The 19,657-nt window shown below is 36.6% G+C and overlaps 1 protein-coding gene across 2 annotated transcripts in view; it reads left to right on the top strand.

Annotated features, from left to right (window-relative positions):
* The window catches only part of SEC62 (SEC62 homolog, preprotein translocation factor), a 29,996-nt gene extending 11,723 nt beyond the window's left edge, over nucleotides 1-18,273 (top strand). Inside the window, exons 4-8 of one of the 2 annotated variants that reach the window (XM_023213478.2) lie at nucleotides 3,718-3,922; nucleotides 4,174-4,266; nucleotides 7,299-7,359; nucleotides 9,731-9,850; nucleotides 14,372-18,273. In XM_023213478.2, coding sequence (XP_023069246.2) covers nucleotides 3,718-3,922; nucleotides 4,174-4,266; nucleotides 7,299-7,359; nucleotides 9,731-9,850; nucleotides 14,372-14,841 — 949 coding nt within the window. In that variant the 3' untranslated portion in view covers nucleotides 14,842-18,273. The remainder of the gene's footprint in view (nucleotides 1-3,717; nucleotides 3,923-4,173; nucleotides 4,267-7,298; nucleotides 7,360-9,730; nucleotides 9,851-14,371) is intronic. The other variant, XM_023213479.2, reaches the window with a different exon arrangement.
* Nucleotides 18,274-19,657: the final 1,384 nt, after the last annotated feature.

Below are 19,657 nucleotides of genomic sequence, written 5' to 3'. Positions count from 1 at the left end.
TGGCAGACAAAATCACAAAGGGACTCTTGTCCAGTTTCTTTTTTTCTCTTTCTGGCATCCTCCAATACTGTCAGTTTTTCTGAAGCAGCTAAGTGCCATGAGGGAGTCTGAGGAAAAACAAAATAGGAATATGTAGGATGATAAAACAATCTTTTCTAATGTGATCTATACCTTTTTATGGGCTATATCATGAATGAACTCATACATATTAGGTTAAGTCTCCACAAGACTTTGTATCGCTGACCCCCAATCCAGTTATGTCGTCCTCGGTCTTGTGCATATGCCACACTCATCTTCTCTTCTGGTCTTACTCCTATGATAACTTGCCACTTTGCCTAAATGATTCTCTTTCCTCTGTCCCATGTGCCTCTCAAAATCACAAACAAATCCCTCAAGTCCTTCCTCTACCATATACTCTTCCCGAGGCCCTCCAGCCTTCATCAGCCTTTGTATCTAAAGGTCTGAGTTTATCACATTAGTACCTCCCAGTTTGGCCCTTAACTATTTTAGAATTGCTACATATGTGTTATTTTTTTTTTAAATCTCCTCCCAGCTAAATCTGAAAACAATTGTAAGACTGTTTTATACTTTATTGTAACTCCATAACAATTACCACAGTGTGAGCACTTAATAAAAACCCACCTTTGCCACATTGGTGAAAGTCCCCAACATGTCTGGCATTTAATAAATGTTTGTTAAATCTGAAAAAAGATGGAGTTGAGGGAAAAAAATACAGAAGCAATTTTTAAAACTTTTTAGAGCTGTTTTAAAACCACTTACTCAACAAATATTCTAGGCTCCAGGAATACAATCATGACTGTGACTTGGTCCCTACATCAGAACATACTCTGATCTGTTAGGGAAGATTTATAACTAATTACAGTGCGGTGTGTTCTATAAGGAAGAGAGAGATGGTGAAACTACGAAGAATGACATCACAAAGAAAATGTTTTAAGTAAATTTTGAAACATAAATAGGTGATTACCCAACAAACAAGAGAATAAAGGAAATTCATTCCAAGCAAAGGGCATAGAACACACCGAGATAGGAAAGTTTGAGTAGTTCTGTAAAAATGTCAGAGAGCTTTATGTTAGTAATGTGTTCTGTACCATGTGTTTAAAGCCAAACGGTGGCTCTGATACTATACAGATGTTAATGTCAGTCTCACCTTTTGACCTAATTGTGAAATTATTTTCAACACCATTTAATTGAAAGTTAATAGTCTACTTTTCTTTCATGGGGGTGGGCAGCAGTGCAGGAAAGTTGACAGAAGCACATGATCCTGCTGTTTCTATTGCCTTCTGTATCTACTCATCAGGGAAAAGCCTTTTTTCTTTTTTTTTTTTTGAGATGGAGTCTTGCTCTGTCACCAGGCTGGAGTGCAGTGGCGTGATCTCGGCTCACTGCAAGCTCCGCCACCCAGGTTCACACCATTCTCCTGCTTCAGCCTCCCGAATAGCTAGGACTACAGGCACCTGCCACCACGTCCGGCTGATTTTTTGTATTTTTAGTAGAAATGGGATTTCACGGTGTTAGCCAGGATGGTCTCGATCTCCTGACCTTGTGATCCACCCGCCTCAGCCTCCCAAAGTGCTGGGATTACAGGCGTGAGCCACCACGCCTGGCGGAAAAGGCTTTTTTCTACTAAAGTTGCATTGTTTGTTTTTAAAATTATTTCTTTATTAAGAATAATTTTTTCCAATAAAGTAAATTTAAGAAAATGGGAAATGTTGCAAATAATTTAGAAGAAAATCCAAATTACTAATAATGTTGCTTCATAGATAGCCACATTACCATTTGAGAATATATACTTCAGGTACCTGTATGTGTACACATGTACTCTTAATATGTGGACATGTATATGAACTGCATTATAAAATCCTGGTTTTTCAATTAACATATGATAAACAGGATGTATTATGTAGTGGTAATAAATGTTCCTGATAGGAAATCTGGAAATCACATAAGTGCACAAAGAAAAGTAGAATATATTTTCATTACAGATTTTTTTGTAAGACATTCTGAAGAAGAGTAAAAACTACAAGACTGCAATTCATTTTCACATATCCCACTACTATTCTTAAATCCCACTTTGTACTCCTAAGTAGTTAATCATTAAGGTCTCATTTCAGATTCTTGTTTGTTTATATATGTATATGTATTCGTAGCAGATATGATTAGTATTTTAGGGGGCACTTTGAACATTTGCACAATTATATGCACAATCATATTTGCAGAATTTAAAAATAGGTCTTCTGAATAAGTAGTATGGGCCAAATGAGGAAACCTAGAAATTAGCTTTGTGGAAGTGCTCATAGGCTGGACCTAATTGGGGAGCAGATGGAAGCCCAGCCAGGCAGGTAAAACACAGGTGCTTCAGGGGACTGAACACAATGACAAAAAGAAGTGGTTATCTGGGCAGGAAGAAAGCATCTAGTTAACAAGTGCTGCAATGTGCTGGAGCAGGCACCAGTGAGGTGTAAGTAGAAAGGTAGCTAGATAGTCGCCATTAGCAGGCACCAGTGGTGGTGGTGAGACCTAGCTTCTAGATTGTATTGTGGTAGTTGTACATTATCAAAGCAGGAATGAAGAAACCAGTCAGGAATTCTGAAACTAGAACATGAGATTTGAAAAAGTGACTTTTAGATAACAAAAATAAGGGCAACCCAGTTTCTTGAGTAGGATTATAAGGTTAAAGAGAAACTACCAAGCAAGGTTGACTTAATTTGGGGTAAGATAAAAAATGAATAAAGCAAGGATCTCTCTCTTAAGAAGTTTACCGTCTAGTGAAGGAGCAAACAACTATAACAAATTATATAGTGAGTTAGAAGATAAGTGCTATGGATAGGATAACAGGAAACGAGAGAATGGGAAGGTGGGCTTAGGTTTTAAACAGAGTAGTTGTGGTTGAGAGAAAATGAAGAAAGTGAGGGAATGAAACAAAAGGACATGCTTATTTGGGGGAAGAACATTCTAAGGAAAGGGAACACCTGGTGTGAAGGCCCTAAGGTGAGAATATGAAATACAATAATAACTGCTAAAAAGAGAAGAACAATCTATTTAGAGAGAAAGTAGTGAAATCAGGAGTGCATCATGTTTTGCCAAATATATTGCACATTTTTCAATTTGATGCTGTGCAAGTCCTTTTCAGAAAGAGTCCAAAAATCTCACCTGAGTATATTTAATCATTACTTAATTGAAGATAATCGTTACAATGGCAGACTGAATTGTGAAGTACTTGGAGAAAAAAGAACACGAAGAGAGCTGAAAAGACATTATTTGGATCAATCAAATCATCACTTTTAATCTGTTAACATTTCTTAAACTGTGTATTTTCTCCATTCTTTATTATGTCAGCTCTTGCATTTGAGACTTAACATAAAGTGAAGCTGAGTCTTGATTACTCTAAATGAACCCAGAAAGGGTCTTTATACGGATAATCTCAAACCTATAATCTCTTTTATAATTAAGTTACATCATTAAAAATGAAAATTATATTGAATATCACTGAGTTTTGACAACTTTTATATAATTGACTGTAAAGTTTTTTGATTTAGTGGTAGCGTTGACTACTTTTTCACGGGCATACTAGTTGTAATTTCTCTTATGTTTGCTAATTTATGTCTTCCTTTGCTTATTTTATTCAGGTCTTGATATTTTTGCTTTTTGATCTATATCTATATGGGGAGTGTAATGCCATACCTGTTTTTCCTAAAGGCTTTTAAAGAAGCAGTTTTTTCACCGGGCCCTAAAAGTAATGAAAATGAAATATGATAAAGACATAAAGAAAGAAAAAGATAAAGGAAAAGCTGAAAGTGGAAAAGAAGAAGATAAAAAGAGCAAGAAAGAAAATATAAAGGATGAGAAGACAAAAAAAGAAAGAGAGAAAAAAAAGGATGGTGAAAAGGAAGAACCCAAAAAGGTGAGTTAATCTAAAATTAAGTAAAAATTTAAAAATCATTATGTGCACATGATCACTACTGGCCTATGAGCATATTTAAATATTATGCAATACCCACCTGAGATAACTATATTAGAGTTATTATAAATACCATGGTTGAGAATTCTTATTTCTGTGTTACAAATAGTCAGTGAAAATTTTTTGACTGTATGAACGTCATTTCTTGCTTGCTTGTAAGTGTTATTTCTTCCATTCAACTTGTGTTTTCATAGGAGGAAACTCCAGGAACTCCTAAAAAGAAGGAAACTAAGAAAAAATTCAAACTTGAGCCACATGATGATCAAGTTTTTCTGGATGGAAATGAGGTGAGAGTAAGCCTATAACTAGAAGTTCAGTTTTCTATAGGAGTTTTTAGAAACATGTTTGATGCCTTCACTAATAAAAGGAAAAATTTTGAGAAATCTTATCATGTACTTAAATATATAAAAGCTACTCTATTTTTAAAAGTCAGTAATTTCTCTGATTTAGATTTTTAAAAGTCAGATTTGACTGTGAGTGACAGGAAACCTGAAATAAAAACATCTTTTTTTTTTTCTTTTGAGACGGAGTCTTGCTCCGTCGCCCAGGCTGGAGTGCAGTGGCGCAATCTCAGCTCACTGCAAGCTCCACCTCCCAGGTTCACGCCATTTTCCTGCCTCAGCCTCCCGAGCAGCTGGGACTACAGGCGCCCGCCACCACGCCTGGCTAATTTTTTTTGTATTTTTAGTAGAGACGGGGTTTCACTGTATTAGCCAGGATGGTCTCCATCTCCTGACCTGGTAGTGATCCACCCGCCTCGGCCTCCCAAAGTGCTGGGATTACAGGCGTGAGCCACCACACCTGGCCGAAACCTGAAAGAAAAGCATCTTAATACAAAATAGATGCATATTTCTTTCTCATCAGTGAAATCTATAGGTAAGCTGTACAGATATGTCAGCTCCATGGTGGATCCCAGCTCTTCTTTTCTCCTCTGTCTGAGGCTTCTAGCTAAGGTTACCTCATGGTCCAAAATGACTGCCAACCTTATATCTACGTCGAAAAGAGGAAAGGAGGGTGAAGAATATGTCTCCTCTTTAAGGAGACCACTTTAAGGACACTGTCCAGAAAGCTGGCAATTTCATTTCTGCTTGAATTCCATTGACCAGAACATAGTCACATGGTCATGCATAGGAGAAGTAAAATCTTGGAAATGCACTTTTTATACAGGGTGATTATTTGCCTAGCTAAAATATAGGGTTTCCATTATTATCAAAGAAAAAAAGAGCAGAATAGGAGATACCTACAAGTCTCTATCTCTTACAGAATGTAAGTCAGACACATCACTTGAGGGGCTTAAAATTTTTAACATTACTTGATGCTTTGTGCTTATCATTTGTAATGGAAGATTTGTATGGTGGTAGCCTTCCATAAAGACTGTTTAATTCAGTCACTTCACTAGTACATAAACATGAGTTATATACTGGGCATTGAACTGTTATGAATTTTAGGATATCCGTTCCTGCTATACCTATACAAAAGTAACATCTATAAAGTCGTGGCTCCTAGGCTGTATGTTTGAAATTCTTACTTGCATGAGACTATCTAGAGTGGGATTGTGGGGGAGGATTATATATTTATAATAAACTGTCCTCAGGTGACTCTGATGTGAACCCCTGGTTAAGAATCATTGTAAAAGAAAACTGTAGGTCTTTCTTGGCCAGGAGCTGCGGCTCACGCCTGTAATCCCAGCACTCTGGGAGGCTGAGTCAGGCGGATCACGAGGTCAGGAGATTGAGACCATCCTGGCTCACATGGTGAAACCCCGTCTTTACTAAAAAATACAAAAAATTAGCCGGGTGTGGTGGCAGGTGCCTGTAGTACCAGCTACTCGGGAGGCTGAGGCAGGAGAATGGTGTGAACCTGGGAGGTGGTGCTTGCAGTGAGCCGAGATTGCGCCACTGCACTCTGGCCTGGGTGACAGTGCGAGACTCCATCTCAGGGGGAAAAAAAAAGAAAACCTTTGGTCTTTCTTAATGTGAAAGATCAAATGCCCTCACTTAAACATTGAGCATCAGCTATGTGCCAAACATTTTTATAGGCGTAGGGAATAGCTTGATAAATAGGATAAAATCTCTTATGGTCTAGCAAAGATACAGGCACTTAAACATGTTAGTATAGTACAGTGTGGTAAGCATTAATGGTGCGAGAGCACAAATTAGGAAGAGTTAATTTAGTCAGGAAGGATAAAAAGGGTCTAAAGGACACTTGAGCTTAGATGACTGGCAGATTGCCAGGTGTACCAGGAAGGAGTTTAGGTCTATTGGGGAAGGAAGCAGCCTGAGCAAAAGCATGGGTGCTTGCTATCCTGAAAAGCAAGCACCCATGGGAAGAGTACTGTTATTTATAGTAACTAAGAAATAAAACTGAGTTTTGTGGATGAATGATCAAACGAGTTCTGATCTGAATGAAGTAAATTTCTGTTGTATAAAATAATAGCCTGATAAAAGGAAGGAGCCACTACTTCATAAGCTTTGAAGTAGTGGTTCCCAGCTTATGGGCCCTCCATGGAAGAGTGGCAATGAAATTATTACAGTCATAGAAACTATGTTCACCAAGCATGATCTTTAATAATTGTTCTTTGTGTCTTATCAGGAGAGAAAAGGGTGGAGTTGAGAGATACTGGATCTGTGATAGGGCCTGGCTGGAATCTATCTTAACTGTGCTTTTATCCCAAACTGGTTCATCATTACATTAGGGACAAATTAAGGTTGACAGTTGCTGGTGTTTTGTTTGAATAAATAATGATTTGCACACATTAACAATTTTTTTCCCCCCAAGACAGAGTCTTGCTGTGTCACCCAGGCTGGAGTACAGTGGTGTAATCTCAGCTCACTGCAACCTCTGACTCCCGGGTTCAAGCAATTCTCCTGCCTCAGCCTCCCGAGTAGCTGGGATTACAAGCGTCCACCACCACACCTGGCTAATTTTTGTATTTTTAGTAGAGACAGGGTTTCACCATGTTGGCCAGGCTGGTCTCGAACTCCTGACCTCCAGTGATCCACCTGCCTTGGCCTCCAAAGTGCTGGGATTATAGGCGTGAGCCACCAAGCGTGGCCAAACAAATTTTTAAATGTATGTAAGAACAGACAAATTTACTTAAGTGCTTTATAGAATTTATAGTTTTCCTATAATCATTTTCTAGTGCCAGAAGAACCACTACTGCTGAAGGAAAGATCTTTGAAATTTATTACCTTAGAAAGTACTTCTCATACGTTAAGAGGTTGATGACTGCTTTAGGGGACCTAAAATGTAGAATTAAGCGTTACTTTCTAATGTGACATTAGAACTTTTAAGCACTGAGGTTTCTTGATTCTTCTAGGTGTATGTATGGATCTATGACCCAGTTCACTTTAAAACATTTGTCATGGGATTAATTCTTGGTAAGTAGTGAGATGTTAGTAGCTTTAAAGTGCAATCTAAAATTTAGAAAACAATATGCAGATACTATTAAAGAAAATGTTCCTAAATTTAACATAAAATAGTTGTCATTTTAAAAATACTTTAAAGTCAGAAGGTAAATAATAAACTAAGGAAAATATTTGAAACACATTAAAACAAAGATCTTTACAAACTGATAGAAAAATGGTTAAGGTAGTTAACAGATAAATACAGTGACCAGTCATCATGAGTGATACTTAATCACACTCATAATGTATGCAGATTAAAGCTGTAGTGATTAAGATGCTTGCAAACCTTGACATTAAAGGTCTTAGAAAAAAATCAACACTCTCAGTTGATAGGTATGTCTATTGTTTTAGTTTTTGTGAAGGACAGTTTGTCAGTATCTCTGAAATTTTATATGTGTCTGCAATGACCCAGCAATTCTAGGAATTTATTCCATGGCTGTTCCCATACAGTTGCACAAAGTGTGTGCATTGACACATTATCTGTTTTTTTCCCAAATCCTTTAGACTATACCTGAGTATAATCTAGCAAATATCTTTCAAATTTGAAATGCTTTATACCATTTGACCTAATAAATTCCACTTTAAGGAATTTACCCTATGCCGTAATCACAGTTGCACAAATGTACATGTGCAAGGGTATTATACCTAGAATAGATAAAAAAAAAAAAAAAAGAAAGTTACAGAAGAGTAAGAATAATATAAGCTCATTTACTTATTTAGAAAAAAAGTCTCTGTAACTAGTTATATATAGGTAGTCTCTGGGAATACAGGTAAGCTTAATAGTACTTAACCTCTGGGAAGTAGAATAAGAATTAGATGAAGACTTATCTATACCTTTTGATTTGTTTGTTTGTGACAGGGTCTCATTCCTGTCACCCAGGCTGGAATGCAATGGCACAATCATGGCTCACTTCAGCCCGACTTGCTGGGGTCAGGTGATCCTCCCACATCAGTCTACTAAATAGCTGGAACTATAGACACACTCCACCACACCCAGCTAATTTTTGTATTTTTTTGGTAGAGATGGGGTTTCAACATGTTGTCCAGGCTGGTCTTGAACTCGTGGGCACTTGCCTCGTTGTCTCAGAGTGCTGGGATTACTGTTGTTTTGTTTTTTTAACGGTGTATATTCCAGGAGGTTTTGTGGGGAAAGAATGATTTAACAAATAGAAAAAAAAAAAAATAGGTAGTAGTTAAAATAAGCTTGGTCAATATGATATCATAGGATCCCATTCAAAATAACTCTTTTAGGCTGGGCTCAGTGGCTCACACCTGTAATCCTAACACTTTAGGAGGCCAAGGCAGGGAGATGGCTTGAATCCAAGAGTTTGAAACCAGCCTGGGCAACATAGCGAAACCTCGTTTCTACAAAAAATTAGCCAGGTGTGGTGGTTCACACCTGTAGTCCCAACTACTTAGAAGGCTGAGGTGGGAGGATCACCTAAGCTTGGGAGGTCGAGGCTGTGGTGAACCAAGAGCATGCCACTGCACTCCAGCCTGGGTGGCAGAGTAAGACCCTGTTTCAAAAAGCAAAATAACTCTTTTATAATAGAGTACTAGTCACTTTGCTAAATATTTTGCATACAATATATCATTTCATCCTCAACAACCTTTGAAAAATAGGAACAGACATTTATTAAATATAAGGTAACTTAGTCTCAAAGAGTTAAGTAACTTGCCCAGGGTTACATAGCTTATTAGTGATGGAGCTAGAATTTTAATCCTGGTCTTACTCTAAAGACCTAATAACCAGGCTTCTGATTTCTTATACTTATTTCTTGTATCCTCACTTTACTGGCAAAAAAACTGGAGATTCTTGTAAACAGTTTCCCTAAGTACCAAAAAACAGCTGTCGCGGAATCACTTGGGGAATCTTTTTCAGTCTGTGGATGTCAGAGCTCCACCCCAGAAGAAGAATCTCCAGAGAGGGGTCTTGGGAATCATTTTTTGTTGGGTTTGTTGTTCTGTTGTTTCTTTTAGCTCCCTTACTCAGTAGGCAGATATCTTGATTTTTTTAAATAAGATAGATACAACTTGAAAATGGGAGCAGTTGATAAATTAAGGAGGTAACAGTTTTGAATTTCTACATAGCACTTTTTTTTCTAATTATATGTAATTTACACTAATAAAAACTCCTAACCTAGTTTAAGAACAGTATAAAATGTTAGGTTGAACAATATTAAATTCCTCATAATTGACCATTTTTTACCTATAAAAATGGCAATTTTGTATTTCAATGTGTTTATGTTTCTTAGTTTTTCCCCTAGGGGTTTGTTTCTGTTATTGCAGCCATACCATTTAAGTTTTTATTCTAAAAGTTTAACTTTGTCATTTCTTGTTCCAGTGATTGCAGTAATAGCAGCCACCCTCTTCCCCCTTTGGCCAGCAGAAATGAGAGTAGGTGTTTATTACCTCAGTGTGGGTGCAGGCTGTTTTGTAGCCAGTATTCTTCTCCTTGCTGTTGGTAAGTATTGTTATCATAAAATTGACCTCAAGAAGGTTGCTACTGAGCAGTTGGACTATAATTTGGAACTTCAGTAAAGCTTAAGAAAAAATGAATGGAGGTAAATCAAGAAGTATATGGTCCTACATTCTGAGTCAAATCTCAAAACTCAGGCTTGATAAGATCTGTTCTGTCTGCAGAAAAAGGATTTAATACATCTTTAAAATTTTTTTTTAATTATTAAGATTTTTTATTGACAAATCGTAATTATACATTTATGGGGTACAATGTGATGTTTTGGTGTATGTGTACAATGTGGAATGTTTAATTCAAGCTAATTAACATAATTAGCATATCCATCACCTTTCTTGCCTATCATTTATTGTGACATATTTGAAATTTACTTAGTTATTTTGAAATATACCATACATTATTATATCTTAATCTGCAAATAGATGTGCTTTAAAAATTAGTTACGGCAAAGGCTTTTAATATTTTTGCAGTGGTAGATCATTTATTAGACATAATACTGTCAGTAAAACATTTTTTAATTTTGACTTAGAACAAACGAAACACCCAAATAATCTATGCATATATTTAATAAATTATTCTAAACAATTGATTTGCCATTTGGGGAAAAATCATTAATTCTCACCCAGGTACCAAAATATTAGATGCAATAAGGAGTTAATGTTTTAAAAATCAAATAGGAAAACCTAAGTAAATGAATTTTCCACATTTCTAGATGATTGGGGTCTTTCATAGTTGATTCATTTAGAGGCAGTGTCTTGCTCTGTCACCCAGGCTGAAGTGCAGTGGTGAGATGATAGCTCACTGCAGCCTTGAATTCCTGGGCTCAAGCAATCCTCCTGCCTCAGCCTCCCAAGTAGCTAGGACTACTGGTGCATACCATCATCCCTGGCTTTTTGTGGGGGAGATAGGGTATCACTCTGCCCAGGCTGGTCTCAAACTCCTGACTTCAACTGATCCTCCAGCATTGGCCCCCCAAAGTGCTGGGATTATAAAATTATCACCACACCCAGCCATCTTTCATAGTTAAAAAGCAATATAGGGCTGGGCATGGTGGCTGACACCTGTAATCCCAGCACGTTGGGAGGCCGAGGTGGGCGGATCACAAGGTCAGGAAATCGAGGCCATCCTGGCCAACATGGTGAAACCCCATCTCTACTAAAAATACAAAAATTTAGCTGGGTTTGGTGGCATGAGCCTGTAATCCCAGTTACTTCGGAGGCTGAGGCAGGAGAATGGCTTGAACCCAGGAGGTGGAGATTGTAGTGAGCTGATATACCACCACATCCAACTAATTTTTGTATTTTTAGTAGAGATGGGGTTTTACCGTGTTGGCCAGGCTAGTGTCGAATTCTTGACCTCAGGTGATCTGCCCTTCTTGGCCTCCCAAAGTGTTGGGATTACAGGTGTGAGCCACCGTGCCCAGCCTCCTTTCTCTAGCAGCAGAAGAATCCCCTGCTGTTTTTGCATGGAACACGAGCACATTTGTGGCCAAGAAATAATATCTAAGCCTGTTTGAATTTAGTGTCAGTGTAATACCTGCATCAAGAAGGAAAAGTCATAAACTTTGATCTGATATTAGACATAATAAAATTGGTGCTTTTTGCCTTTCAAATTCCTGAAATTTAGAAACTCCTTGGAAATTTTAGCAAAGGTTTAGCTCCACTGAATAGAACTGCTCTACTTGCTTATTTTTAAATTAAACCAGTGTTCACAATAATTTATGGTTATTATATAGTTTTGCTGTTTAAAATATTGTTTCTTCAGTAGTCTCTTTAAATAAATTTTCATTGTAAATATGCTGTGGATTTAAATATTCATTATGAACCGAATAGTCTTCTGAATTATACCAGGAAACAAACCAACCTTTTATGTTGATTCTCTTAGAAAATGCAATTCCAGATATACTTTCAAATAATTAGATACTTCTTTTATATTTTCTTTGAAGTCTTTATATATATTTTATTAATATATGTTTATGTCTATATTTATATATATGTTCATTTTTTGGAGACAGGGTCTTGCTCTGTTGCCCAGGGTAAATAAAGTACCATGACAGAATCATAGCTCACTGTACCCTCAAACTCCTGGGCTCAAGCAGCCCTCCCACCTCAGCTTCCTGAGTAGCTGGGGCTATAGGAGCATGTTGCCATGCCTAGCTGATTTTTTTTTTTTAAGAGTCAGGGTCTTGAAATATTATGTATTGGTCAAAATTATATTTGGCGTTTCTTTGAATATGCATTGTTAATAATGCCATTTAAAATAAGACCTTTGGCAGTTTTCTAAAATCTGTCACTTTTAGTGTAGGAATGTTATTATAGTACATGTCACAGCTTCCCCATAATTCTTCCCTTTTCACTCTTGGTAATGTAGTGCCACATAGCGAAAAACTGTAAAACATGAGCATTCTGCCGTACCATTTGTATGTGATAAGAAATTAGGTTTTATTTGTGCCATTTCTGTATTGCTTTTTCTTTGGTTTGATACAAGATTTCATATTATGAACCATCTGCCTTACAATCCTGTAAAACCTATCATTGCATCATAATTGGAGAAAAAAATGTACAGCCTCCTTAAATTCATTATCTCTGTTTATCAGTAGAATTTATTCTTAAATCATAATTTTAAGCATATTTACCTTTTCCATTTATACCACGAAAGATTCTAATATGTACAGGAGTCTTTCAGAATATTTATATTCTTGTGAAAATAAAAATAGCTATTTTTAAAAGTCAAGACAGTTATAACAATTTTCTTCCATTTATACAAAGCAAAACAATGGAAGACACATAGATTAGCTTATTTCAGGCTTTATATGAAAACAGTGACAGAATTGTCTGAAGAAAACAAAAACCAAAAATCCTATCATAATTGATTAGTCTGTAACAGTCACATAATTATCATGACCTTTTTAAAAACAGGAAAAATCACTCAGCTCTACATAATTGGTAAATTCAGAGAAAACTAAATATTGGGGTTTGTAATAACTCATTACTAAAAATTTTAAAATTCAAATTCCATTTTTCTAGTTTTGTCAAAATACAGTGTTATAAAATAAAAGAATAAACCGTATGTGTTTAAGTGATCTTGCTTTCTTTAACATTGTATTTTTCCTAATACTGAGAGGATTGATCTTTAAGCAAAAATTAAATAATTTACCTAATCAATAAAATAAAAAGGTCAGGTTCAGTGGCTCACAACTGTGATCCCAACTACTCGGGAGGCTGAGGTGAGAGGATCACTTAAAGCCAGGAGTTCAAGCCTGGCCTGGACAACATATCAAGAACCTGTCTATGAAAGTAGATAGGTAGGTAAGTAGAGAGAGAGGGAGAAAAGACAGATGAGAGAGAGAAAGAGATTAGATAAATAGATGATAGGTACATACCTGTAATCCCAGCACTTTGGGAGTTTGAGCCCAGGAGTTCAAGACCAGACTGCGCAACATGGCAAGACCCCATCTCTACAAAAAATAGAAAAATTGGCGGAGCCATGGTGGCATGTACCTGCTATTTGGAGGCTGAGGTGGGAGGATTGCTTGAGCCCAGGAGGTTGAGACTGCAGCGAGTCATGATTGCACCACTGCACTCCAGCCTAGGTGACAGAGCAAGACCTTGTCCTCAATAAATAAATAAGACAACAAGGATTAAAAGATGGATTTTAATACTGGGATTCCTTATCCAGGGCTAACTTATCCTTTAGGCATAGTAAATATATGCCTTGGACCAAGATACATATAGGGGTCCACAGAAATATTTTCATTTTTATTTCTTTTAAATCAGAAGTAGTAATGTATATACATGTATGTACTAACAAACCTATATGGTATTCATGTTTATACAAATGTATAGAAAATAGTCATAAATGTATAGAAAATATAATTTTAATATTTTTTGTGGAGTAAGTTCCTTACAAAAGCAAAAGGGCCTAGAGCCTTGGAAAGTAGGATGTAGCCCTGCTTTTCCTTCTTAAAGGCTTCCTTCCTAAACACCTTTTCATCTCTTTATTTTATTCTTTTCCTACACCATGATCTTATGAATACTTAAATTCCCAACTGATTGCTATGTGTATTGAAGCATAATATCACAAAGTGCATAAATCAGAAGTGTATATCCAAGAAACAACACCCAGATGGAAAAAAGAAGTAATTTTCTTCGGAGTGACGTTATTGCATTGTGACCTCAAGTTCAGAGCAACATGCTGTGCCCCTAGAATATTGCGATAGCTGCTAAACTAGTCAGGAATTTTTTTGTTTTGTTTTCAAGCATGCAGTGGTGTAATTATAGCTTACCGTAGCTCACTGCAGCCTCGAGCTCCTGGGCGCAAGTAATCCTCCCACATAGCTGGGATTAGAGGTTTAGCCACCACGCTCAGCACTAATCAGGATTTAAATATTCATATTTAAGGTGTATGAAATGTGCAGGTAATAAAACTTTTCCCAGCTTTTTATTAACAAATACTCCCTTCTGAGGCAACGTTTGAATTACTCAATTAGAGAAATTTTTCTCCCCACAGCTCGATGCATTCTATTTCTCATCATTTGGCTCATAACTGGAGGAAGGCACCACTTTTGGTTCTTGCCAAATCTGACTGCTGATGTGGGTTTCATTGACTCCTTCCGGCCTCTGTACACACATGAATACAAAGGACCAAAAGCAGACTTAAAGAAAGATGAGAAGTCTGAAACCAAAAAGCAACAGAAGTCCGACAGTGAGGAAAAATCAGACAGTGAGAAAAAGGAAGATGAGGAGGGGAAAGTAGGACCAGGAAATCATGGAACAGAAGGCTCAGGCGGAGAACGGCATTCCGACACGGACAGTGACAGGAGGGAAGATGATCGATCCCAACACAGTAGTGGAAATGGAAATGATTTTGAAATGATAACAAAAGAGGAACTGGAACAGCAAACAGATGGGGATTGTGAAGAGGAGGAGGAAGAGGAAAATGATGGAGAAACACCTAAGTCTTCACATGAAAAATCATAATCTGACTAATTTTGGGACTGAATGAATAAGTACAAAAGGTTGGATTTTCTATGTTGGCTGATTACCATATTGAACACATGGCATTTGTAGCATTCTTTAAATCTATTTACTGAAATATATTTGACATTCAAGCAGTTATATTCAGTCCTTCATTTTATAGAATATTGGCACTATTATTGGTACAGTTTAAAGCCATTAATATGTTTTATCCATTTGATAATTTTACAGTAAGTAGATCTTATTCATTTTGACAGTTATCAAAGATGTACTTTCCACAGTTAAATTTACATTAATGGCAGTTTTTGATAGTTTTATGGCTTTTTACTGTTAGACTAATCAAAAATAACTTTAAAAGGAACAAAGAAACTCCAACATTTCACATTATGGCATAGTTAGTAGCCATTTCACAGTTTCTTTAAGATGCGTAAACTCATTGTTCTTGATAGTTCTTTTATTTTTCATTATAAAGTTATACCAGATTTAAGATTCTGAGTTAGCAGAATTCAAAACTATTTTGTGGAAACAAGCCAACTGGTAACAATGCAGCAACACTTCTGGTTTAGCTAAATTCTTTTTCCAATGTAGGAAATCCACACTGATTTGTACGTCTGACTCAGAGAAAGATGGTCATCTCCAACAGAGAAAGTGAACAGCATTTGTTGGAAAATGATGGCTCTCCCACTTCCCTCCCCATTTCATTGTCGTAACGTAAAGTGTATTCTGTACATAATTTGCAAATAAAACATTTTATTTTAATTGTTACTTATTATTTAGATATTTCTCAACACTTAAATTCATAAAATTAAGACCATGTAAGGGTATGTTTTTAGAGAAATGGAAGTTTCAGTAACCCACAGAACATCTGTGATCTTTCTACAGCAGCTTTAGTTTTGTGCCAACATTCCATGTATTTTGAATATGAGCAAAAACTGATCTTTATTAAATAAGAGCAGACTTAAAGTAGCTTTGTACGCCTTAATGTTCATTTTGATTTATTTTAAATCTTTACATTCAGAAATGAGATACTGTATTATCAGACCAGGAGGCATTGCTGTGAAAGATAATTTCCTATTCTAAAATATCAAATTTAAAATAAAGATAATAAAATGTAAGAGAACTATTGGACTCTAATTGCTTTGAACTAGTTTTGCAGTTTGACTTTACGTCTTACACATCTTAGTTACAAGTCTTTGAAAACTCTTGTTTACTTATGAGCATAATCATTCCTTGGAGTTATACTTTTATAAACTAATAATGAATATTAAATGATTTTCCTTCAGTCACAGTGAGAGCATTTTGCTTTGTGGTTGAAATAGGTAGTGTATGTCAGTCTTTGCTTTAGTCTGCTTCTCATCTAAGTGTTTGAATTAAAGATGTTAAATTTTTCTAATTGTGAAAAATACGTTTTATGTATCATTGACACATTTTATTAAACATAGCTTGATTGCTTCTTTATAGTAGTCCCTGTAAGTGGACAGAAATGTGGCTATTTGATGTTAATGCAACTATGTCAAGGCTGCAATCACTTTAAGAGTTTTTTTTAGCAAATGTTCATTGGTGAAGTGCCTGGGTATTTTCCCCTCCCATTTGCAGAGCTCTACTACTTCATTTCCACAGTAAGCATGTATATATAATACTGGCTTCTGGGTTTCTTTATCACCAGTAACATTGATACCTATTTTGGGATATAAACATGGTGTTTTTCAGAAATAAAAATTATTTCATTAACCTTTACTATTACTGTGATAATACCCAGGCACTCAATGTTTATCCTGAAATTTTTTATAATACATGTACTTTGTCTAGTCTTAAAGACATTTGGAGCATGGCCAACAGGAAAGTCAGCTTCTTACTGATGTGTGTGGATTCTTACAGAATGTTAGTACAAATTTTTATAAATATTTGGTGATCCCTGGGGGGAAATATCATTCTTACTATGGTTAGAAAGTGAATTAGAATTTTCAGCTCAGTTTCTATTTTACTATTCAAATTGTATACTTTAAACAAATACAAAAATCAAAAGGCTGCCTCTATTACAATCCTCAGTGGAATAGATGGCTGTCTTTCTTGGCTAACATTAAATATTCTTGTATCAGAGCATGGAAAATTGTTTATAATTGTTAATAGAATGTTGGGTTTTTTTGTTTTTTTGTTTTTTTTTTTAAGAACTTCACATTCGCTATGCTGCTGTAAGTAGAAGCATGAAGCTTTTTGATCATGTAGGGCTTATTGTAGAGGGTATCAATTGGCCTAACTAAGCAGGATTGAATTTACCAGAGGCTAAGTTCAGATAGTAAGAATAATGCATATGTGATTGTTCTTAAAGTCAATGTATTAAATAAGGTATTTTTCCTTTTCCCTCTTACTGGATTTTTAAATTTTCAAACCATATGGCCTAGATAACTTTAATTGAAATAATATAGATTTAGTTGAATACTAGTCAGGAAGTAATACATTTTAATATATCACATGGAAATTATGCAGCGGTGATGAATTTTGGTGTTTCCCCCCTTTCTGGTTTTACATCATGAGGATCAATTAGCTTCTGACAAGAAAAATCATCTTGTGTCTTTTGTAAATTGAATTTTTTTTTTAAATCTTTATTAGGAACTGGAAAACAGCAAGTATGGTTGATTCTCATTATTCAAGGTAGTTATGTTCTATAAAGTCACTGCGAACACTGAATTAGCAAATACAGAACCTAGGGGAAATACAAGGCTAGATTTCTGCAAACAACTGGTCACATTTTCATCAAGCAGTCAACATGTAAATGTCTGTTTAAAGACACCTTATTTAATATAGTCGATTCACTAACCTTGAAGTCATGACCAACAACACTGTAACTCATGCCTGAATGAAGCTTATCTGACACATAAGCTTCATAAGGCACACAACAGCCTTTTTGCCCTTAGGAACAGCTTTTTGCCCTTAGCACTAGGCTTGGGGGCCATTTTAAACAGTGAAATCAAAAAAAAGAACAGAAATGCAAAAACCATGGCATTAGAGTAAAAAGGACACATTTATAGTATGAAAGCTAGAACATGGCCTTGTTCAACCTCAGCTGAGGATATATGTACAGCAAGTTTTTTGCTGTACCACAAAATTTTAGGTTAGGCAAATTCACAAATACAGAATCCACGAATAACAAGGATCAACTCTACTTAACTATATTTTAAAGCTGTGACATTTATCTACCTGGTTTATGTAATAGAATTTATTGCTGAATAATGCTCCAGTATTTGAGTGATGTTTTAAATATCCTATGTCTGAAAATAATTCCTCCTAATTGTGTAGTAATTTGTTTTTACTGTTTCAGCAGTATTTCAGGTCTTTGTTCATTCACTCAGTAATACTGAGCACTTACCATGTACCAGAATTTTACTAGGCACAACCATGAATAAAAATACAATTCTACCCTCTTGCACCATTAAATAGTGTGTTAAGTGCTACAGCAGCAAATTGCTATGTATGCTGGATATCTCTTGTTTTCCCCTCCCACTCCACTCTGCCCTTGCCCCCATAGCTGACCCAAATGGACCACAGCAGTGGGCCTCTATGCCTCCTGGCTTCTGAGTGGGTTTGGCCAAGGAGTGTCCTGGCCAGAGATCAGAGGATGGTAGGGTGCCTATTCTCAGCTCTTCTCCTAGGGTTGGGGGGCTGCCTTAGCAGCCAAAGGTCACTTCTCCCAAACCCTTTCCCTGCTTTCCAGGTTGCCAGTCCCTGCACTCTTCCTTTCTGGCCAAGGATAATGTCTGTTCTGCTGCTGCTAGCCTGGAGTTTCAGAAGCTACTGTGCTTCCTCTGTGGGTAGCCTATACCTATACTTTTGTAGTATCTCCTCATAATAGCTTAATGTAAAGAACCATCTGTTTATTGGAATCAAGACCAATACCAAGGAGAAATTCCTAGGGAACAAAAATTCCAATGAGGAATTTACCTCTTTGTCAGATCCTTATCACCAAACATTAGAAAAGATCTCATAACTTTATACAGCGTGTTGTAAGAGTGTTGATAACTAAAATCCTGTTCTAGTGGATGTCATGCAGATAACTACACAAGGAGATGAATTTAAATTTGCCTTCTTTGGCAAGCCCTTAAACCAATGGCTAAAGCAGTTAGTTGTGAGTTTCTGAGTAGGTCCCAATGCATTTATTTCATTTGTCCAACTGAGCAGACAGACCCTTTGAGACTTTAATTTCGTGGCTTTTCCAATCAGACGATATTTCAGTCTGAGAGAGGACATATTTTCTGAGGTTTATAGTTTTAGGATTGTCCAAAAGGCCTATGATCTCTTCCTAACATGACAGAAAGAGGGAAAGATAAGTTAGATTTCAAGGGGGTCAGATCATCATACTTATTTCATTTTCAGTGATTTCCCAGATGACTTTAATTTTTTGTGTCATGACTCCTCAGAATAATGGGTTTTTGTTTTTGTTGTTACTGTCTTTTTGTTTTTTGTTTTTTGTTTCTTTTGAGATGGAGTCTCACTCACTGTGTCGCCCAGGCTAGAGTGTAGTGGCGAAATCTCGGCTCACTGCAACTTCCACCTCCTGACGTTCAAGCGATCCTCCTGCCTCAGCCTCCCAAGTAGCTGGGATTACAGGCGCATGCCACCACACCCTGCTAATTTTTGTATTTTTAGTAGAGGCAGGGTTTCGCCATGTTGGCCAGGCTGGTCTTGAAATCCTGACATCAGGTGATCCACCTGCCTCGGCCTCCCAAAGTTCTGGGATTACAGGCATGAGCCACCGTGCCCAGCCAGAATAATGTTTTTAATTGCAGAAAAGGAAATGCATGGGGTTACAAAGGAAACCAAT

This window comes from Piliocolobus tephrosceles, chromosome 2 (genome assembly GCF_002776525.5).
Source record: "Piliocolobus tephrosceles isolate RC106 chromosome 2, ASM277652v3, whole genome shotgun sequence".
Classification (NCBI taxonomy): Eukaryota; Metazoa; Chordata; class Mammalia; order Primates; family Cercopithecidae; genus Piliocolobus; species Piliocolobus tephrosceles.
This window is presented reverse-complemented; position numbering and strand designations above follow the sequence as displayed.